This window comes from Bombus affinis, chromosome 6 (genome assembly GCF_024516045.1).
Source record: "Bombus affinis isolate iyBomAffi1 chromosome 6, iyBomAffi1.2, whole genome shotgun sequence".
Lineage (NCBI taxonomy): Eukaryota > Metazoa > Arthropoda > Insecta > Hymenoptera > Apidae > Bombus > Bombus affinis.
Window position 1 is genome coordinate 15,907,438 of NC_066349.1, and position 21,963 is coordinate 15,929,400.

At 47.1% G+C, this 21,963-nt stretch overlaps 6 protein-coding genes across 10 annotated transcripts; 3 read left to right on the forward strand and 3 right to left on the reverse strand.

Annotated features, from left to right (window-relative positions):
• Window positions 1–137: 137 nt before the first annotated feature.
• LOC126917414 (GTP-binding nuclear protein Ran) lies at window positions 138–3,088 on the forward strand. Of its 3 annotated transcripts, none has more exons than XM_050724248.1 (3): window positions 138–292; window positions 841–1,324; window positions 1,546–3,088. In XM_050724248.1, the coding sequence occupies exons 2-3, from the start codon at window positions 884–886 to the stop codon at window positions 1,759–1,761; spliced, it is 657 nt and encodes a 218-aa protein (XP_050580205.1). In that variant the 5' UTR covers window positions 138–292; window positions 841–883; the 3' UTR covers window positions 1,762–3,088. The 3 variants fall into 3 exon arrangements, with proteins under 3 accessions (XP_050580205.1, XP_050580204.1, XP_050580206.1); XM_050724247.1 differs by having other exon boundaries at window positions 250–588; XM_050724249.1 differs by having other exon boundaries at window positions 250–499.
• A 234-nt stretch (window positions 3,089–3,322) lies between these two features.
• On the reverse strand, window positions 3,323–10,012 carry LOC126917406 (elongation factor Tu, mitochondrial). The gene is made up of 7 exons (XM_050724237.1): window positions 9,820–10,012; window positions 5,307–5,430; window positions 5,058–5,110; window positions 4,824–4,989; window positions 4,440–4,747; window positions 3,680–4,341; window positions 3,323–3,589 (listed from the first exon to the last, which is right to left on the reverse strand). Exons 2-7 carry the CDS (start codon window positions 5,338–5,340, stop codon window positions 3,409–3,411), a joined length of 1,404 nt encoding a protein of 467 aa, XP_050580194.1. The 5' UTR covers window positions 5,341–5,430; window positions 9,820–10,012; the 3' UTR covers window positions 3,323–3,408.
• LOC126917416 (uncharacterized) lies at window positions 5,467–9,754 on the reverse strand. The gene is made up of 4 exons (XM_050724255.1): window positions 9,729–9,754; window positions 9,159–9,328; window positions 6,752–6,937; window positions 5,467–5,663 (listed from the first exon to the last, which is right to left on the reverse strand). Exons 1-4 carry the CDS (start codon window positions 9,737–9,739, stop codon window positions 5,467–5,469), a joined length of 564 nt encoding a protein of 187 aa, XP_050580212.1. The 5' UTR covers window positions 9,740–9,754.
• On the forward strand, window positions 6,937–11,887 carry LOC126917405 (uncharacterized). Its single transcript, XM_050724236.1, has 8 exons — window positions 6,937–7,887; window positions 8,703–8,871; window positions 8,958–9,089; window positions 10,012–10,302; window positions 10,368–10,562; window positions 10,646–11,083; window positions 11,166–11,426; window positions 11,638–11,887. Exons 1-8 carry the CDS (start codon window positions 7,828–7,830, stop codon window positions 11,655–11,657), a joined length of 1,566 nt encoding a protein of 521 aa, XP_050580193.1. The 5' UTR covers window positions 6,937–7,827; the 3' UTR covers window positions 11,658–11,887.
• Window positions 11,888–12,031: 144 nt separating this feature from the next.
• On the forward strand, window positions 12,032–16,982 carry LOC126917394 (uncharacterized). Of its 2 annotated transcripts, none has more exons than XM_050724209.1 (4): window positions 12,032–13,096; window positions 13,165–13,453; window positions 14,882–15,502; window positions 15,573–16,982. In XM_050724209.1, exons 1-4 carry the CDS (start codon window positions 12,868–12,870, stop codon window positions 16,492–16,494), a joined length of 2,061 nt encoding a protein of 686 aa, XP_050580166.1. In that variant the 5' UTR covers window positions 12,032–12,867; the 3' UTR covers window positions 16,495–16,982. The 2 variants fall into 2 exon arrangements, with proteins under 2 accessions (XP_050580166.1, XP_050580167.1); XM_050724210.1 differs by having other exon boundaries at window positions 12,948–13,096; window positions 13,165–13,467.
• On the reverse strand, window positions 16,584–21,762 carry LOC126917384 (uncharacterized). Of its 2 annotated transcripts, none has more exons than XM_050724180.1 (10): window positions 21,046–21,762; window positions 20,802–20,971; window positions 20,488–20,714; window positions 20,066–20,420; window positions 19,623–19,829; window positions 19,435–19,554; window positions 19,135–19,368; window positions 18,841–19,015; window positions 18,515–18,744; window positions 16,584–18,418 (listed from the first exon to the last, which is right to left on the reverse strand). In XM_050724180.1, exons 1-10 carry the CDS (start codon window positions 21,387–21,389, stop codon window positions 17,079–17,081), a joined length of 3,402 nt encoding a protein of 1,133 aa, XP_050580137.1. In that variant the 5' UTR covers window positions 21,390–21,762; the 3' UTR covers window positions 16,584–17,078. The 2 variants fall into 2 exon arrangements, with proteins under 2 accessions (XP_050580137.1, XP_050580136.1); XM_050724179.1 differs by having other exon boundaries at window positions 18,841–19,030.
• Window positions 21,763–21,963: the final 201 nt, after the last annotated feature.

Below are 21,963 nucleotides of genomic sequence, written 5' to 3' on the forward strand. Positions count from 1 at the left end.
AATTCTCCCGTTAAAAACTGAAATTCTTCGATACCGGCTCGGTGTGGCGCGCATAAAATAGATGTCGCTGACTTACGTCATTTTCTACTTATAATTTAAAAAAAAACCATCGATTTACATATTATTTTAATGATTTAAACGAAAAAATATTCCAATTTAATTTTTTCATAGCGTATCGATTAGATATATTCATTAAATTGAATGATATTCTACTTAGCGAATGATGAAAATGCGGACCCCTGTCGTTGACTCGAAGGAACGCCATTGTGAGCCGTAACGACTGTGTTGCAGGGTAAATTTTATCGGTCATTTTCACGTACACGTTACTTGCCGGGAAATTTTGTACAAATATTCTCCGATTTTCATAGATTCATAATAAATCTATCGTCGGTTTGTTCGATTCTTTGCGATTTCTATCAAAATTACGTGTAGTCGCGTGACAAGATTAACGCGAAAGCTTGTGTTACAACGAGAGGCGCCATTCTTTTAGCGGAACGTGGTAAATTTTGTACATCGAGCGCGGGACGTTAACGATAAACCGGCCTTGCAATTTATTAGAAAAGATACGACAAAGTAGTATTTTGATAGGTGTGTTCATATTATAGTCGAGATATAACGTATTATTTTTAAATAATTATAAATATAGTGAAAAAACACACGTCGATCACGTTTTCGATGCGTGATTTTCGATCTAGTATCTTCCAGCAACTTCCAAGTGTCGGACTATTCTAATTTTCTAGTGTATCTATAATAACCTAATCGATAATACATTTCTCTTTTGCATTCGGTTTTACTCTCATCTATCTGATCAGTTTTTATATATAAATGTTACTTTTTCAGATCTCTTTTTATCACATCAACAGTTTGTGGTCTAACAATCGGTATGGCACAAATGGCACAAAATGTTGAGATTCCAACTTTCAAATGTGTACTAGTAGGTGACGGTGGTACTGGAAAAACGACGTTCGTCAAGCGGCACTTGACCGGTGAATTCGAAAAAAAATATGTCGCAACTTTAGGTGTCGAGGTACATCCTCTGATCTTTCACACGAATCGTGGTCCGATTCGTTTCAACGTTTGGGATACAGCTGGTCAAGAAAAGTTTGGTGGTCTGAGAGATGGATATTACATTCAAGGACAGTGTGCTGTCATCATGTTTGACGTTACGTCAAGAGTAACGTACAAAAACGTACCTAATTGGCATAGAGATTTGGTTCGTGTTTGTGAGAATATACCTATAGTTCTATGTGGGAATAAAGTTGACATTAAGGATAGGAAAGTAAAAGCCAAGAGCATCGTCTTTCATAGGAAGAAGAATCTACAGGTAATAGCATGTCCAAAGCATATAGTATTTTTGTAGTTTGATTTTACAAATCTTTTATTTTTCTTCTCATTTCCTGCAGTATGTAATATACCAAATATCTTTCTAGCTTGACTTATCTTAAGCTATACACATTCTTCTAATCTAACTTACCTTTATATATAGGAACTGTCGACATAATGCACATTTAATCGAAATAACAATTTTCTCCATGTTTGCTTTAGTACTACGACATCAGTGCAAAGAGCAACTACAATTTTGAGAAACCTTTCTTATGGTTGGGACGTAAGCTGATCGGTGATGCAAATCTTGAATTTGTCGCGATGCCAGCTCTCCTTCCTCCTGAAGTTACAATGGATCCACAATGGCAACAACAGATAGAGAAAGATCTTAAGGAAGCACAAGAGACAGCGCTACCAGAAGACGATGAAGATCTTTAGTTTGCCACGTCGTGTGTATTATACGAATAGGGGCAAACCATATACGTACACGTGCATACTAAGTACGTTACGTACTTGTGCCTCTCTATAAGTCAGAGATTCTTTCTTGGATAGAATTAATGGATACGATTATTTCCGTTTCATATTTAACTGTCATACAATGATAAAAATATTTCGACGATTCGCGTTTCTCGAGTTTTGTCTTAAAGGTTAGATGATACCAGGAATTGAACATTGCGTTTCCACGCATGTCATGATTTGCGTGCGTGAATTAGACACGCGGTCTAATTCCATACAAGTCAGTTTCAAAGTACGATTTAACCGATATACATTGACCCAATGAAACTTTACGTATCGTAGATTACAGTCGTTCCTTCCTTTATTTACGTATAATTGATATGAGTATGCGTGAGTACACGTATGTTGTGTGAAACGATGTATTTAGTGTAATGAATGCATAACTTGTCGATCAACCGAATTGTCGATTTGCTTTAAGGCATAGTGTCAAAGCTGTCGGATTTCTGTTGCTAACCTTATAATATCGTATGCCGAAACATTGTACGTAAATTGCCTGTGGCGGAATGAATGAACGGGCTGCTTCGTAAAGTAAAAAAGTGAAAAATTAATTCTGTAAGAAAGAATCTTTCGATACAGTCGATGCGCTAATATTAAAAGCAACTGTTTACACATGCGTCTGCATATGCTTACGCGCGTACACACTCATGTGTACACATACACACACACGAAATTTGAGAAATTCTCAAAGTAGTTCAATCTTTACAAATAAATGACATAATCTTTGCTGCTACCTTGCGTATGTACACACAGGATCATCCAACGAACATAAATGAAGAAGGAAAAGAAAGCATTAGGCGTGCAGTGCCACCAGTCGTTTTTACGAGTAATCTACAATTCTTAAACACAGCGTTGTATTTTGAAATAATATTTCGATTGGAGCGAAGTACAGTTTGTAGTCAGTTGCGCCTGTCCAGGATAATGAGGACTATTTACTATTTTTATTAGCGAAGGTGAATGTACCATTTGTTCAACTTAAATTATATAAACAGTGTTTTTTTCTTTCTATACAAATACGTTCGTTTCGTTATGGTGAGACAAAGCGTTGCACATGGTCCTTTCCCTAATTCCTTTATTTTATTGCCAATTGAATGCACCAAGTAATGTGTACACAAACACCATAGCACAACTATGGTTAAGAAATAACAGAAGTAAAAGGAGAACGAAATATTTCGTATCGGTGTCTCATCTGTTGTTTGAAACAACTTGTACCGTTGATGTAATGGACTCAATAAATCATCGTTGAACTGTTTTTTCAAAGTTAAGACATTTTCAAATCGTTTAAAGTACTTACGTTCTCTATTTGTTGAAGAAATTATACTTTATCGATAATAAAAATCGACCATTTTAAAAACAGAAAATTAAAATTATATACAAAATGTTATTATATTATTATTATATACAAGAACAATTTATTTATTAATTGCCGACATGACTGAAAGCAATATTTTTAAATCGATTATTTTAAAACAATAATATATAATAATAGTATATATAATGTGTGTATTTGTTGAATCTAGTTTTACATGGTTTTATTGATTGACGCACGATAAATGCAGTAAATAATTTGAATTATGCTTTCGCATGTTTCTTTGTTTTCTTTCTACCTCCGAGAAGATCTAATCGTTCGGCTTCGCTGAGACTTGACAAAATATTCGTGATTACTCCAGTTGCTATAGACATCGCGCCATCTCTTACCGTAAATCGCTGGCCCTTTTCACACACCATTGGTCTTATCAATTTTAACATAACACTGAAAACAAAAATCCATATCCACGTCAAATCGATTTATTAATTCGTGTAACTCGTTTTTCCGCTTGAATAACATTTAAAGAAAATTTACCTAGAGTCTTCGCCAGGCATGATCAAGTCCTTCATTTGCAAATTTAACTGAGCTGCACAATCCCAGGTCTTTAAAAACACTTGAGCTTGCATGAGATTATTTATAGGTTTCTTTCTACCTCCTTCCGCAGGAGTCAGCATGTACATTTGACATTCTAAATGATCGTAGGCTTTCATGCTTCCTGGTTTACACATTATCATACCCCTTCTGATGTCCTCTCTTTTTAAACCTCTAAGCAAAGCACCCATTTGGTCTCCCGCCTCGGCTTCTTCCAACGTTTGATGAAACATTTCTATTCCTGTTATTGTGCTTTTTATTATTTTGTTGTACCCAATCACCTCACATTCCATGCCCTTCTTTATTTTTCCACGTTCCAATCTGCCGGTAACTACCGTCCCCCTACCCGTAACAGAGTAAACATTTTCTATCGGTAAGAAAAAAGGTTTGTCCAATTCTCTGACAGGGTTTGGAATATAAGAATCCACAGCCTCTAACAATTTCAGTATAGCATCCCGTCCTATACCTGGATTATTACCCTCTATCGCACAAAGGGCACTACCTTTAACAACAGGTATGTTTATACCATCATAACCCATTTCGGTTAACAACTCTCTTACTTCCATTTCTACTAAATCGACCATTTCATTGTCTGCGATATCAACCTTTATGAACAAAAAAACATAACGTTGTCGATAACAGAGAAGAGGGCGAGGTAGTTTTTACATAGATAGTATTCAACCAACTACACGAAAGATCTTACCTTATTGATGAAAACAACAATGTTATTGATACCAATTTGCTTAGCAAGAAGTAGATGCTCTCTGGTTTGTGGCATGGTACCATCTGTAGCAGCAACAACAAGAATAGCTCCATCCATCTGTGACGTTCCAGTAATCATGTTTTTGATATAATCCGCATGTCCTGGACAATCGGTATGTCCATAATGGCGTTTCTCCGTCTGATATTCAACATGCGCGATATTAATAGTTATACCGCGTGCTTTTTCTTCGGGTGCATTATCAATATCAGAGTATTCTTTTGCTTTTGCGAGTTCCATTCCAGAAAGAACTACAACAGACAAGGACAACAGTAAACGCAACAGATAAAATGATTAATGTAAATGAAAATCAACTGGCAAATATACCCTTGGTAATAGCTGCTGTAAGCGTCGTTTTTCCATGATCGACATGTCCGATTGTACCAACGTTACAATGGGGCTTATTTCTATTATACACTTGTTTCGCGCTATAAAACCTTTGCGTTATCAGACCCGATAAATATGTCCCTGCTCGTAACTGACCATAACGTTCCTAAAAGTTAAGTTTCGAAACGTATTATGGAAGTAGCGGTTATGGAAATTCCATTGTAATTTTCTTACGTGTTTAACAAGATGCTCAACTAAAGATAGCTGCTTCACAGTGTGCCTGAGTGCTGAAAGTAAAAAAAATCTTTTATCAACGATCTGTAATCAATCGATGAGCAAATTAAAGTTTAAATTTCTTTGATTCTAATTTCGTTTGAGTGACTTCCATCTTTACGAAATCTTTCTACATTCTATCGTTGTCTTAAAGAAACACTGACTAGAAGCAACGATCATTCGATACAAAGCGATTTTACGTCTACTTACCAGAATTGTAAATTATCTTCGTAGTAAATATCATGTTTGATGCACAATTTCTTTAACGTTTAACCTATACTTCCAACGAAACTCCTGAACAACCAACTCGCTGAGGGCGACGCGTGCGGACAAACTATTGGACGAGTTACGTAATATTTATGATTATAATTCACTCGAATGTACACATTACATTAACGTTTTGCTCTTCCCTGCCCTTTCCTATTTTTTCGAAGAGCATTCGACGCAAGAAAGAGTCTAGAAGCAATTTGTTACCGATAAATACTCTAAAAACTACGCAAAATTTTACGTAGTGTTCGCCTTTCCATTTTTGATTGGCTGAAACCATCCACATGCGATAAACCAATTCTGCGAAAGATTTTGAAAGAGCGGCTTTCTTCAAATATCGCTTACATCGTCGGTATGAAACGTTTCAAAACGAAATTAGTAAACGAAATTTTGGCAAAATTGAAAACAAACTAGATCGAGAGACGCTTTTACGATAAATTTTCTGGAGTACGATCGAAATCGTCTCTTCCGAGAAGAAAACAGGAACAAGGATGCATGTACCCGTATACGCGCGGCAAAATTAATAAGTGAGATCTAATTAATTCGAAGAGAATAACGAGGCACGAGAAAAAGAAGAAGGTATAGAAGGTGCGGGGATCGGGAGGATTATCATTACCGTCGTTAGAGCATAATTTCGAGATACTCGGTCAGATAAGAGCATAGAATTGGGATCCATTCAGAATGAAACGTGAGATAAATTAAGGTAGATATTTAAATGGATTCCGGACATCCTTATTCGCACATTTCTCGAAGATAATCGCGGATGAAACGAGCAATCGTACAGCACCAAGGTGAGATCGATCGTCTAATCGAAGTGCGAAAAGAATTTTGTAAATAGCACGGTTGGTACGCTAGGAATCTTCCCTGACCGTCGTCGCTTGTTTCGTAGCACACAAAATGTGCTACAATACGAACGCTCGGATAGACAAAGCAAGGATGTGTTGAGAAATCGTGTGTTCCGAAGACAGAAGGCCCCTATACATACGCAATATAATAGATCTTTGCTGCTATTAGGTCATGTTGGTGACAGTGTTTTCGACCGATTTATTTCATGTTTCAGTGACTAACCAACACACGATATATTGCGTCTAAGATTAGTATAAAGATCTATTATATACGTATACAACAGTATATAGGGACCTGTCTGTATCTTCCGAATGTACTATCTGCCGAAGCTAAAATTTTATATTTTAGATTTACTATTTGATCCTACGATGTGTACAAAATTTCGTGTAGATCAGCCACCGGTGCCTTTCGAAAGTACAGACGAGAGGAAATTATTCGTTCACGGATTAAAACGAACTGGCAAAGATTTCGACGAAGCGATCATTTCCCATCTTGCTTCGAGCCCTGCAGAATTTTATGGCACTTCCGTGTAGGTCTTTTACCTCGCGCCCAACGCGCACTACGCGTTTCTCGCGGTTGGCTCTTCTTTTGTTCTCGGGTCTCGGTCGATTCTCCATTTACATTCCAACGTAGTCCATCGCGGCGCTTCCTGTTTCTCGGGCGACTCACCGCGTGCCGTTTCCCGCTTCCCGCTTCGCGCCTCCTTCTTTCGGCTTTACCGAGCGGGCCTAAAGAAAGAGTCCGAAAGACTGACCGTCACTCGCGTCTCGATCACGAGTCGGATACGGGCCAAGGGTAGCTCGTGAAACGATGACGTGCCGACGAAACGGTAGGTTAACGATACCGTTCGGTTGCGCGACCAATCTTCCTCGAGGAGTAGAAATTAACGAAACCACATGCACCGGTAGATGTACCGGTGCGACGAGTAACACAACGGGCAAGACGACGAGGAAGACGATGAGAAAGGGAAGCGCGGCTGATCGAGCAGGAAGAAGAAGAAGAGAAGGGGTGGATCGCGACCAAGTTCGTTGCTCGTTTCGTATTGGAATACCAATGAATTTTGAAGCAGTCTGCGCGTGACCCGAATATTATTCGTTCGTCACCCTCTCTTCTTACCTTTTCCATTTCCGTCTTGCTCGTTCCTCGTCGTTGTTACCTCGTCCGACAGTTCCAACTATTATTCTCGAAGAGTCGCGTCATAGGCATAGACGCGAAGCGGACAAAACATTGTCCAAACGAACCGCGAATTTGCCGATCACGATACGCTACGATCGCGGAAGGGAGAGTAGTGACTCGAAGAAGGATCGAGACCAGAAGTCCGGAACATAGACCGAGACGAAGACCGAGAGCGCGGTAAAGAGGTGGGAGAGCGAGGGAACACAGTTGTGTCCGCTTTTGCATCGTTCGTGCACGGGGACCAAAAGCAGCCAGGGTCGCCGTTTGCTTTCAGTCATTGCGAAGAACGCGCGGACATCGCAGTCGCGTCGAGTACTCGTGCGAGATAGATCGAGTCGTTCGTCGCGAGCACGCTCTCGACGCAGAAGAAAAGGAAAATACAGCGTGATCGATCGATCGACCATCGATCGTCGAGGCGAAGAGCCGTGTAGCCGAGAGAACGATGCGTGGCAACGGTGAAACGATCGTCGTTCTTCTGTTTGCGATCGCGATCGATCGTTTGGTGAGTTTCGTTCGGCGGTAGACCATTTCCGACGCAAATTCGCGCGCTACGTGCTCGACCGATGATGGCCAAGATTTACGGTTTCGCGCTCGGCAAGAAGATAGGGCGGGTGAAGCGAACCGACGGGCACGAACGTGCGGCGCGAAACACGCGGAAATGGAAGTGCGGTGCGTCAGCCGCGTAAACAGCCGTTCCCGCGAAAACGAACGTCGTTTTGCAGGAACTGGGAACTCTAACTCCGAGCGCTCGCTGGCAACACCTGATTAACGGTGCATGTTACGCGGCTACTTTAAACTCGGGACGCGAATGTCGCGCCACGTCGTCTCGTTTCGCGCTTACTTCCTTCCGTGCATCGCCATGCGTCGGTCGTCGTCCCTCTTCTTCCATTTCTCTCGCTACGTTGCACGTTCGATGTATTCCGTCTTCCCCCTCTCTCTCTCTCTCTTTTTTTTCCCAGCTATCTTTGTCTCTTCTTTACGGTCCTGCTCTTTCCATTCTATCCGGCTTGATTCTTCCGTATTGCCAGCAGTTTTTACCGTATTCGCGGCGCGTTTGTCCGCGTTTATTGTTCGACGATGAGATGAGAAACTGGCAAACGCGATCGAGGTAATGGGACAGGAAACAGGGTGAGAGGTGGTAGAGGGGCGCGTAGGAATCGAACGCGTGGAAAAGACGAGCAAACGGGCGACGAGTAAGCTAGGCTGGTTCGCGTTCGTTTCCTTCCGGATAAACGAAGAAACGAGCTGCCGTTCTGGTTTACCCGTTGCCGTCATCGGGCAAACGGGAATACGAGAAGATTGCGATGCGCGTTTCAGGGGACGATAGTTGTGGGCTCGACAGCGAGGACAGTGAGCGCGCGGCTGGACGAGCGATGTGCCAGGGACGCGGAATGCGATTCCAGCATCGAGGGTAGTCACTGTCGGAATGGCTATTGTCGCTGTTTGCCCTACTTTGCCGCGTACAACGGAACGTACTGCCTCGAGGGTGAGAATTTGTTGCGATTACGAGCCTCGATTCGGCGGCGAGAATATAACAACGAGCGCTGTTTCCTTTCTCGCGGCGATATGCAGCGACTCTTTTGGGCCAGGAGTGTCTCGTCGACGAGCAATGCACCTTGAAAGTAGCCAACAGCGGCTGCTTGGATGGCTTCTGCGGCTGCAGGGATGGTTTCCTCCAATTTCGTCGGCACACGTGTCTGGGTCGTAAGTAGACGCGATCGTTAAACCGTTCTTCAAACTATAGCGGACGAATCGACGAAAATAGATTCTTACGAGTTTTTCTAAGCTCGTCCGCCGAGTCTGAGAAACGCAGTCTCCGGATATTTGTAAACGTCGTTTCGTCCGACCACTCGTTTAGCGTAACCATGACCTTACGCGTGCTTCGCTCGTTTCGTATCGGTTCAGTGAAATCGAAAAAGGCTAAATTCCACGTCACATGGTACCTGAAATTTTCTTGCGCTAACGCGATAACAATAATATATTTATCACAGTGTTTATCCTAACTGTCTATAAATATAAACAGTTGATGTTTCATATCTCGGAATATAAAGAGCAAACGCGCGAATGAACGCATTATAGAAATTCTTTATTCGGAAATATTAGAAATTAGAATTTCCAGTAGTGTCTATCCCATATGATAATGTATCGATAGATGGATTTATTACAGTGGATTAAATAAAACACGATGATTATTTAACTTGAACTTAATGCATAATCAACGATTGCGGTTGATCGTCGAAAGATATCATTGATGGCCGTTAGGCCTATTGAAGTTTTCTGACTCTTTCGGTTTGTCGACATTTGCGCTTTATCGTCGACATTGTTTGTATGTATGAGACTCACTTCAACACCATCTATCCGAACGACGAGACGGAGTTATTAAAGAAGTCGAGTACGTCGGAGAAACGATATGGCGCAAGAAAATTTCACGTACCGTTAAACGTTGCGTCCAAGGCTAATTCGACTGAACTATATCGATAACCGTCAGATTCGAACGAGACGACAGCTCGAATCGCTTGCCGGCCTCGTCGTATGCCCTTCGTCGAAGCTTCGACGAGTCCGAGTAAGCAGGGATTAATCTTCGATGAGAGATCGATCGAACGCGCGTTGTTTCGTAACGTTTCAGCGGCGAAACTTGGCCAAGTTTGCTACGAGCACGCCCATTGTCGTCTATGGCAGCGGAATTCACACTGTGACTTCTTGATCCCCAACTTGTTCGGACGTTGCCAATGCACGGCACCTATGCGTCGCGAAAACGATATTTGCCGACCCGACGATCTGGTTAGACCTTTACCGTTGTTCGACGATTTCTCGACGGAAACGATCGCGACAGCGACGATGTCGTCCCGCCACGACGAGCAAGCTCAAACGTTTAACGATCGACGAGAGGACGAGGCGGAGAAAGAGATGGAAACAGGTAACTAGGTGGCGCAGAAGCGACGCTACATCGACTACCCACGTATTTCGTTCGGTTCTTTTCAGGAGTTCGAATCGACTGGCTGAGAAATGACACCGCGCAGTCGGCAATCTCATCGTTTCCCCTTGACGCCACCACCGAGACGACGAATTCTTTCCACTCGCAAAACGTCTTACCGACGGCGGACTACGACAGCAGAGACGATGCTATCGTGGTCGAGGCACTCACCGAAACCGTGTCGTCGACGGTGTGGACGTCAGGTAAGAGAAAAGGAAGAGGCAGACAGTCGATAAAAAGGGAGAAAATCGTTATCGATAAAATTTCTACGCAAACTTTTGCGCAGCGTCCGCTTCGAAAACAGATCGACAGTCGGAGGTGGAGGCGACCGAGCCGCCATCGGCCATCAGTTTAGGACACGATTGCGTCTCCGATTTGGAATGCCGGCTGGCGGATCCTTACTCGAGATGCATCGATGGAACGTGCGACTGTGGTTTCCGAGGAAACGGAAGCTGCTCCGCGAGAAATACCGGTTGCGCGGCTGGCACCTTCCAATGCAAGAATTCCGGAAAATGCATCAGTTGGTTCTTCGTTTGCGACGGACGGCCGGACTGCGGCGACGGCTCGGACGAACGATGCTCGGTGCGAGAGGGAGGGACGGAATGCCCTGTACAAGCGTTCAGATGTGGTAGGAGCGACGTTTGCGTGTCGAGAGCGCTAATGTGCGACGGTAAACGGGACTGTCCGCGAGGCGAGGACGAGTTCGGCTGTAACAATCGACGGAGTAAGTGCTTCGTTGGCAATGACGCGAGTCGCGAATACCACTCGATTCTCGAATGATCGAACACAATGAATCCGTGTCGTAGAATGTCCGGAAGGAGCGTTCAGGTGTGACAACGGACAATGCCTGCCAGCGTACGAGTTCTGCAACGCCGTGGTGTCTTGTCGCGACGGAAGCGACGAGCCAAAAGGAGTTTGTCGAAGGCAAGTTGGAAGCCGCGGCAGAGTCGCCACCAGACATTGTCCGTTCAGGTGCGACAACAGCAGGTGTCGATCGGACGCGATCGCCTGCAGCGGCCGCGACGGTTGCGGCGACGGCTCGGACGAGAAACGCTGTTCCGTTTGTAGTTAGTATGCTTCTTTTCTCTTTTCTCTTTATCAACGTTTGCAGCAACGGAAACGGACGTCGTGGGTAAAAGTATCTAACTGGAATGCAACGCACACCCGTTCGTCCAAGGGACTGCACGACATCGTGTGTCTGCGCTCATACCACTTAATTAGCTGTTAATTGTTAGTTATCGCATGATCGTTAATGATTTTCCGTATCTTTGATGACAGGATGTCCGCAATTTCCTTAACTGGCCCCAGTAGGCGTTACAACGAACGAGCTGGAGATTAGCCGAATAACGATGGTCGATGTTAGAAGCGTGGTGATTCACGAGATCCGAGGAGAGGACGAATCAACCAACGGCTGCCTGACGTTCCAGCATGGGGCAAGGTTCCGATGCGACTGCCGATCATTTGTATCCAAGCGTGTATTTTTTGTAGATTCGCGATTCGAATAAACGCACTGGAAAACCTGGAAGAATCGATCGTTCCTTTTGTAACGTTCTCCCGATGACGCGGTAGGAGCATCGCCGCGCGTATGTGGTCCGTACAACGAAACGGACGTTTCCAGCTGAGAGTCTGTGTGGACGTGGAAAATTCGATTCGGCCACGTTTCGATTCGAAATTGGAGGAGATGCGCGCATCTGCGCGAAGCGAGCCAACACTTCGGTGGGGTGAGTACGCGTCGATAGCCAACCATCGTTCCTAGTTCCTAGTGTCTCGCCGTGTTTCGACGACCACGCGAAACCTTGGTTCGTCGATTCGTCGCGTCGCGCCAACCCGTATCCTCAACTTCGAAACCTTTCTCGTTCCTTTGTAACCTTCATTCGACTCGACGATTTCCCCGATATCGGTCAACGAAGATTCTACGTTGACGAACGTGAACCGAACCGAATACCTGCATAAACTACCAAACCTAACCCTGGCGTCGCGTTGCCTCGCATTGGCCAGCGTTGGGTCGCATCGTCGCATCGCGTCGCAGTTTCTTCCGTTGCCAGTCCTCCCTACCCATCTGAAAAGACGCATTTGCCGTCAGTCGTCGGCGAAACGCGGTCGACTACGTTACCCGGCGGTACGGAACGATCGAACGGAGAAACTGGTCCGCATCGTTGAGAAATCGTCGCTCGGTGTCCACCGTTGGTTGCTGGCCGACGATTGAGCGCGATCGAGATCGAAGGAAGATTCATTCTCCGGACGAATAAATCGATATCAACGACGACGACCACGACGACGACCACGTCGATCGCCAACGGTGGTGCGGTAGTGGTGCAGGGATAGACAAGCGGCCAGATTGGCGTTTCCTAGCCGCTCGACGATCGCTCGAAGAACATCGTGATTTCGCGAGAGAGATCGATCGGCCGGTGAGGAAAGAACGGAAGGCGATCGCCGGGAACCGGGCTCGATGACCGTTCGATCGATCGCGTGGAAGCGACGCACGGTAGCGAGGACACGCGGAAAAATATGGTTTCGCGAACATCGAAGCCGGTGCCTGTCACCGATGAAATCTCCTCTCGGAAACTCGTGAGACGGTCCCGGTTGATCGTCGACTGCCTTCGTCGACGACCGAGTTTCGTTCTGTTGCTGTTGCCTGCTGCTTTCCTGGTCAGTTTCTATGTGGTTTCTTCGGAAAAGGATTACGATCTCGAGCCACGATATCCGTCCTTCGTCAAGTCATACAACGCGGTCGACGGTAAGTACGATCGACGATTAGTCGATCGACGCGATGGATAATCCGAATACGCGCGGATCTCTGCGTAGGTACGATGGAAGGCTACCTAGTGTGGAATTCGAAATGCCAAATGCCATCGAAGAAACCCGTTGACCCGTCGATCCGATCTTACGTGAAGAAGAAGGCGTATGAAAAATGCGCGAACGAGCCGCCGTTTACCGGTTTGTCCCTACGAGAAAACGGCACAGTGGTTCTGTCTGTGAACCCGGCCACTGCGGCTCGTCATCCCGGCCTCAGATGCTGCTGGTCGCCGGTGTACAGAGCCGAGAAACAACCGAAGAAACCGACCAAAGACAACAACGTGGATTCGTCGATCGTGTGAGTGTCCTCGGGTGAGACAGAGAACGAAGGTAAAGGTCGATTTATATTGTCCGTTCAAACACGGAACGATTCGATTCCGTGTTGATGGGTTGGCCAACGTAAACAAAATTCGATCTCTTCGGCTACAGATATTGGTTGCCGATTCGAGTGTCAGTTACAGCTCTGACTGAACAGGCTGCCCTATTGTGTGCGTATTTATACAATTGATTCGCGTCTGGCAACGAAAAACGATAACCGTAAAAATAATAACGCGAAGATTCAAAACGTGGCAACGGAAAATCGTCGTAACTACCTGCGTTCCACGTAACTGTAACGCAGCTTGTATTTTATTATACGCAGGATGATACGGGGGGGGGGGGGAGGAGGGGGAAACCCCGTGAAAAGGGTGTCATCGATTAAAGCATCGATAGAGGAATCTAATTAATTATTGAACAATTCGGAAGAAAACACCATTTTGACGAACTCGTGGATAAATTCGTGGCTCTGCCATAGTATTCAAGCTTGATCGCGTTAGTATTAACGTAATGGGTTTGTGACTATTAATCTGCTCGCATGACGTCGTGCCGCACCTGTGAATCCCCTTATTGATATTGATATAAACAAAGTTGGTCTGCCGCCTCAAGGCGCGGTGCGCGGCCGGATGAATATTACATAAGTACCGCTAACCCAAGTGGAAGTAGTTTGAAAATTAAGGCCGAGCGACAGAATATTTTTCCATATAACGCCAAAACGAAGGTCGATCGCCGATTACGCGTATAGGAAATGATCGATCGAAATGTTTCAACGAGCTTTACGACGTATTTTGAAATCATCGTAATCGTGGACAAGTTCGTTAAAACGGTAATTTTTTTCAAATTTCCAGCGGTTTTCGCGCAGAATAAGCAGCGTTGTCACGTTGCTGCGTCGACGATTCACCGAACGACATCCTTTTCACGAGGATCCATCGTCTCGTACGTAAGGAGACGTAGCTGCTGGTAGCAGCAGTTCCTGATTGTATAAACTATAATTTCCGATTCATTCCGTCAAGTTCTCGTGACGCGTTGTAAAATATAGAACGGTCATGCGTTCGTCTGTTGATAACTAAATGCATATCATGCGCGATATGGATGCACGTATCTCTATGGATTCCATTCAACCGTGTCCTAATAACTTTGATCGGTTTTCCGAGAATGTCATATTACACGTCTGAGACTATCTATCTATCTATATATATATATATATATATATCTATCTATCTATCTATCTATCTATCTATATATATATATATATATATATATACGTATAAATGCATCCTTATTTAATAAATCACAACGACGCTGTTCCGTGTTTGAACGGATGATATAGATCGATCTTAACGCAACCGATCGACCAATCAGATGGCTGCGTGACACATCACGCGTTCGATCCCGACTATATTTTTTCTAGGGTGAAACGATGCGAGAACTTCGAGAAGGAAACGACGACGCCCGACGACGCCCAGGCTGTGATGGTCAGCTGCACCGTAGACGGTGGCGGTGGACAACGCGGTAAGCCGATCTACGAGAACGTTCATGCCATTCCGAATCCCGAGAAGGTTCGCGATCGGACGCGACGCAACGACAGCCAACAGTCGACCACGTTCGGCACCGTGGCTCTTTCTAGAAAGCTGAGCGTCCTGCTGCTTGGCATCGACAGCGTCAGTCGATTGAACTTTATACGTAGCATGCCAATCACCGAGAGATACTTGCTGGAAACCGGCTGGCTTCGATTCGACGGATACAACAAGATGGGCGACAATACGTTTCCCAACTTGATGGCCATCCTGACAGGACAGAATCAGTCACAGGCTTATTCGTTGTGCAAACCGACCGTTCCGTACATGTTAGATCGTTGCCCCTTCCTCTGGAAGAATTTTCGCGACGCGGGCTACGCCACTGCCTATGGCGAGGATGAAACGGCTCTCAACACCTTCAACTATCTCAAGATGGGCTTCGTCGAACCGCCGACCGACTATTACCTTCGACCGTACATGCTCGCCTGCGAGAAGTTGCTGAAAGTGAAAAAGAGGTAAATGCGACGGTTGATTCTATGCGGATCGTGGCGTCTTCTCCGCTTTTCATCGTTACCTACTTTTCAGATTCGGGCTCAAGTATTGCACCGGTCCCGAGACCAGCTTCGATAGAATTCTCGATTACGCGATCGAGTACGCGCGAGCATTCCGCGGCTCGCCATATTTTGGCTTCTTCTGGACGATCAGCGTGAGCCACGAGAACGCGAACGGACTGTCATCGATGGACGGCCGACTTCTCGACAAGCTGAAGCGACTGGAAAGCGAGGGCATCGCGAACGACACGATGATCGTCCTGCTGAGCGACCACGGAATGCGCTGGGGCCCGATCAGAAACACGTTCGTCGGATGGTACGAGGAGAGGCTGCCGTTCCTCTACCTTTGGCTTCCCGAGTGGTTCCGAGAAGAACGGCCAGAGGCGTATTCGTCGCTGCGCGCCAATCAACGTCGGTTGATCTCGCCGTTCGACCTCTACGAAACGCTGAGGGACGTGTTGCAGTTGTCAGGTGGCTCGGCCAATCCGTCCTCGGGATGCCCCGGATGTCGCAGCCTGCTCGCGGGCCCGGTGCCCCTCGAGAGAGGTTGCTCCGACGTCGGAATCTCGTCTCATTGGTGCGCCTGTAGCGCCTTCGAGTCGGTGGATCCTCGCGATCCGATCGTTCAGAAGGGAGCGCAGGTGTTTCTCGATCACGTGGACAAGCTGCTCGACGGCTATCGGGACAAGAAGGGAAGACGGTTGTGCGCGAAGCTACGTTTGAAGAAGTTGCACCGCGTAGACCGCGTGATCGACTTTGGAAACTCGAGCAGCGTCGCCTACTTCTACATGATACAAGTGAGCCCCGGGGATGGAAAGTTCGAGGTGACGGTTCGATACCACGAGAACGGAACCTACACCCTGTCCGACCACGAGGTTAGCAGGATCAATCCCTACGCCTCTACCGCGGAGTGCTTGGATCGCGGAACCAAGCAATATTGCCATTGTCTCAAGTAATTCGCGTCGAAGATCTCGGGCCGTATCGAAACCGCGACCTCGCCGGATGTATCGCGCAGGAACCAGGCCTAATAAAGTGCCAAAATCGATTTGCCTCGAACAACCTCGAGACTCCGTCTCGTTGAATTTATTTCGGTTTCTTTGGCAACCACAGGGCACTACTACGAGTACCACGGCCGACCAAACACCGCCGTACACGCGCGAGTATCGATTCATGCCCGCGTATGTACTATATTATTGCATACATATATTCGCATATATATATATGTAAATATATATGTATATGTATATGTGTGTATAAGTATGTGTATATATATATATATATATGTGTATATTTTACTACGTCTCTATAAGCGTAATTTCCTTACAACTTCGAGAGAGGTACGCGGCGAAAGGCGATCGGACATCGCCGCGTTTCTGATTCGCTACATATTTTCCGATCGTCGTTGCCAACATTACCAAAAATAAATCTTTTTCGCAAAAGTGTCCGTTACTTGTTTCTCTTTCTTCGTTTCTGCGTCCGTCCCGTGTCCCGTTCGACGAACGAACGGACGAACGTAATCTTCGCCCGGTGGAATCCTCGATCAGTTCGTAAGACCGTCCAGACTGAATCGAGAAACGCGTCCAATCTCGCGAATCGTTCCCTCCTCGCCGATAGGTCGTCGCCGTATAGCTCCGTGCTCCGGTGTTCCGAACAACATCACCGTTACCGATTGTTTCCGAGTGTGCGCGACCGCCAGGCCTCTTCGCGCCAGGAATCCGTCCAAGATCCTCATTCCTTCGTAGAGACTCTGCAGATCGCAGCTCGAGTATCGTCGGTAGCCTCGCCGTTCGCGGTACGACGATCCGATCGAGATCGGATCGGAGGCGTGCAAATTCATCCGCGGCTCTTCGAACTCGCCGTTGCACAACTTTTCGTAACTGCTGATCGATCCGATCGTCGTAGTTCTGCCGAGGTATCCGTCGCGCGAGCAAATCGGCAATTTCCTCATGGACCTTCCGAAGGTACGGCACGGCGTCGAACTTGCCGTAGATGCAACCGTGGAGCCGGCGCTTCCATTTTGCCATTTACCCATTCTCGCGCCCAACAATTTCACGATCGTACTGCTTCTTGACTGATAGCTGTTTCCTCCTTTTCCTTCCTCTCGTTCCTCTCGTTCCTCTTCTTCCATATCTTCGTCCTCTCCCTGTTCCACTTTCCTACCCCTTCTCGTATCCACAGCGTTATCCCTGTTTTCGTTTCGCTTTTGCTCCTGGCCCGACTTCTTTCCACTTTCCCTTTGCCAGCGTCGCCTATTCGTTTCTTCCGCCGCCGACCGTTCCGCGTTTTGATCCGCGGTAATACGACGAACCGACCAGAGGCGGCCGATGGTTCGCTCTCTGAACGACGACGATCGACGAACGGTGGCGCAGCCGCAGGCACCTTCGCAAGAGCATCCGGACACGAAACCGTCGTCAGACTTGACGTTATCCTCGGTAACGCTGTCCACGACGGCATCCTCGACGGTTGGCTGGTCGCCCGGTTCCTCGCACGGTTCCCCGATCCGTTCTTCCATGTCCGACTCGATGGTTGCTCCGGATCGTTTCTCTCCCTCGACCGTTTCTTGCGCGTCTCCTCCTCGGTCTCCGCGATCCAACGATTCCGTGTCTGTCGAAGCAGCGCGCGAGGTTCTCCGCTGCGAATCACACGAGACGCTGGCCGTTCGGATCGAATTCGAAGCGCTGCAAGTCGGCGAATACGCACCGAGAAATTCGACGTTGATCGAGACCAATGATCCTCGTGCTTCGAGGTCCCCCGGGGTGGCCGGTCCTGGAAGATCGCCGTTTCCGGACAAGGACGACGAGAACGGTTCGCCGGTTCGACGAAGCCAGTTTCGCCGACGCGATCCCTCCTCCTGTTCTTCCTCTTCGTCGTGCCGTTCGCCTGACGGAACATCCTCGCGTGAAACTCACACGTCCAGGCGGTCTTTGCTGTACCTACTTAACCACAGCAAATATCTACGAAAGTGGGAATACTTACGCGTGTTCGAATCGACCGACGCTAATCCGGATACGTTGAAATGTCGCGATATCGATCCTGGAGGAGTGACGTACGGCGGCGGTGGGCTCTCGGGCAACCGCCGAGTCGTAGTTCGGTTCTTCGGAATCCCCTCGTCCTGGTTGGAGCTGGACTCGGCGCGACCGCTCCCGCGACTGCTACCTGCCATCTCGGCCAGCGAACAAACCGAGGAGGATCGTTCGACGTCCAACCTTCGATCGGCCAAGCAATTCGTATTCGTACCGCGTGAAATTGGTATAACGAAGAATACGTCGAGTGGAAAGAAAAGATATCGGTAGGTTACTTACGAACAGCTTTGACCGGGAGAACTCCTATCGCGAGTTTCTCGACCAAACGCCCTCTTCTTTCTTCGAGCGATGATCTCCGAGTCGAATCCGAGCTTGACCACCTCGTCGTAGCCAGGTGGTGCTTCGTACACCGGCGGGTCGTCCGACACCGTGATTTCGTCGATTCGCGCTCCGTCTGCAATATCGAAAACTGTCGAAAGTGACGGTGAGAGAAATCGACGATGACCGCCGGTCTATCCATGCTCTACCGACGATGGCTCCCGTATTAGATGTACATATTAACCGTCTTCCTACCTAGAAGCTCGCTGATCGTTTGCAGTCTTGACTGAAGTTCTCTTTGCTGCCTGGCTCTGGCGCCCATTCTGTACAGCAAGATGATCAGCGCCGATATCAAGACGATCAGTCCGAGGCTGCTCGCCACAAACACCAGAGTAGCCGTCTTCAGGTCTGGGTAACGATCGATCTTTGGAAAGTAGTAATTCGCCTTGTTCGCGTGCCATTTTCGATCCTGAGGTTCGAGCTCCCAATCTGCGAGACGATATTCGCGTCGAAGAAAACGAAACTGAAACGGTTTAAACGATTGCGTTTACATACCTTGAAAGCAGGTTGCCGGTTCGTCGCTGTTGTCGCCGCAGTGATCGAAACCGTCGCAATTCAGCTGACTCGTTATGCATCTGTGATTGCGGCAAAGAAAGTCCGATCCCGCGAAACAGTCTGCGAATGATCGGACGAGAGAGAATGACGAATCGATCGGGATCGGGATTCGCGAAGGTTGCGCTCACCCATGTAACTGAAGGCCGCGTAGGCAATCGCCAGGTGCGAGGACGAGCCAAACGTTCCTCGTAGACTGACGTGAAAGCCGCTGGTGACGGGAGCGACGTGCTCCCTGTGTCTCGGTGGTTGCACTTGACTCGCTGGATGTCTGAGGATCTCGAGCGGCAAAAGAGCCGAGGTGGGTCCCTGTTTTACCACTAATTCGGTATTGCCGGCTGAAACGAATGCGAAAACGAGTAGAATAATTAAACTGAGTCGCGCGTATCTTCCAACATTCGTCCGCAGACACCGTTTCTTACTCTCCGTGATAACGGAAAACAAAACACGGAGTAGTACGCGTTTATCCGCGAACCGTCTTCTCTCGCTAGTATTTTGTCTTCGACGACGTATACGGATCGTCTGCGGGCAATCGAAGAAGAGGGAAAAACAAAAATCACGCGTCTACGCTTACCCATGTCCGCGAACGTGATCACTTTCAGATACATATGCGTTTTCATGTGTAAAAAGTTCTTGGGGGGCCTGATCAGCCAGACGCAGTCGTAAGTTTTTACCCCTTCGCCCACCATATCCAACATGGTAATCGTGCCACCGAGATTCTCCACGTAGCCGCCGCAGTCGGTTATCGGTTGCACGGATTTGTCCAAGGGGTGTCCAATCACGAACGAATAGAAAGCCTTGTAACCCAATCCGGTGCCGCCATTTGCGTAGAATCGTATCAGCAACGAAGGGCCAGAGCTCATTATTACCGGTGGCCGAAATCTCGCGCCGCTACTCACGTCCAGTCGTTGACCGTTCCAATCGTAGAACTAAATCGCGCAGAACCATCGTCGATATGACAGACGATCGTTTTTGCTTCGGTTAGTTTACGCTTACCTCCATTATCGACACGGTCGCCAGCTGAAAATCACTGAACAGTAACCTGATGCGGCAGGACGGTGCCTCGCTCGGGCAGGTGACCACGTACTCCAAGCCAAGATCGCGAGGATACCGAGCCGGGAAGAACGGAGACGTTAAAATCCCACCACCGGTGTTGTTCAATCCCTTGGCTGCTTGACCGGTCGCCGTTGTCAATTCGGTACCCCTCAGGTGTAATCTGTTCCCTGTCAACAGATCGTGAACGTATCGATCGATCTTCGATCCAGCGCGCTATCAATTCCGCGATATTCTCTTCAAATTAATCCGCTTACTCTCCGCCGTGTACTCCAGCGTGAACGCGTGCTTGTGCGACTGACTGTAAAGCAGTGTGATCGACAAAGTTCTCGTGCTGGATCTGTACGTGATCGGCGCGTACAATCCGCAAAATGGAGTTCCGGATACATCCTCGTACGGCGGCTCCGAGATCCACACGTAATCACACCTGCGGAAACGAAAACAAAACGCCAAACGAAGATCGAACGCGTTGACGCTTAACACGCGCGCGCACGTAATTACCTGCACGGGCTATCCAATGTGACGCTGCCGTCGCCGCAATGATGCGACAACGCGATGCTCTCGAAGGTGACGATTATCACGCAGGACGGACATGTCACCAGCTCGAGATTACACTGAGCGTGGGAGCTGTTGCTCGTATATAGCCGCGAGCCCTCTTGTCTCGGCTCGTTCTTTATCAGCGAGACGTTTCTGGCGTATAAAATACCCTTCTCCCCAAGCTCCAGATACAATCGCCGTCCGTTTTGAGCTCCGCAGATATCTTCATTCCGGACGATGTTACCTTCACCCGTTACCACGACCGACCACCATAGAGATATCCCTACAATCGCTTTTAGCGCTAGCATCGCGCGTTTTCGATGCCTCTCCTCTATCTACCTCGACACGCGCGAATACCGTATGCGTTTTCAAGATTTCTCGATCTAGATCTTATCGAGCCGAAACCGATGGAACATCTTCTATCGACGGAAGGGAACGTTCTGCCTTTCGAGAAACTACCATCGCGATTACGCGCATAATTTCATTAGTTCGCAACACTGTTACGTACCTCCTTATTACGGTATAAAGCATTTTTATGGTATCCTTTGCACGGTTCTCCTCGCTCTATACCACCTCCTTCTATCTCAGTCTTTTACAACCTATACAAACAGATATTTCACTTTCGATCGTCCTATCAATTTCTTATTGTCCAAGTAATGTATAGCGATAACGATTGCCTACCGGTATTTCTACTTTCGTTTACGTTTTGAACGAATACGCCTTCGTATAGATCTAAAAGTTCGATACATCCGAACCAATCGGTCCCATTCTTTTATTACCTAATTCGACAAATCGATTTCCGTGAACATACACGTCTGTTCGACGACGTATTCACGATAGATCTCGAATGCTTCCTTCCAATCTGTCATCGTGTTATCGTAC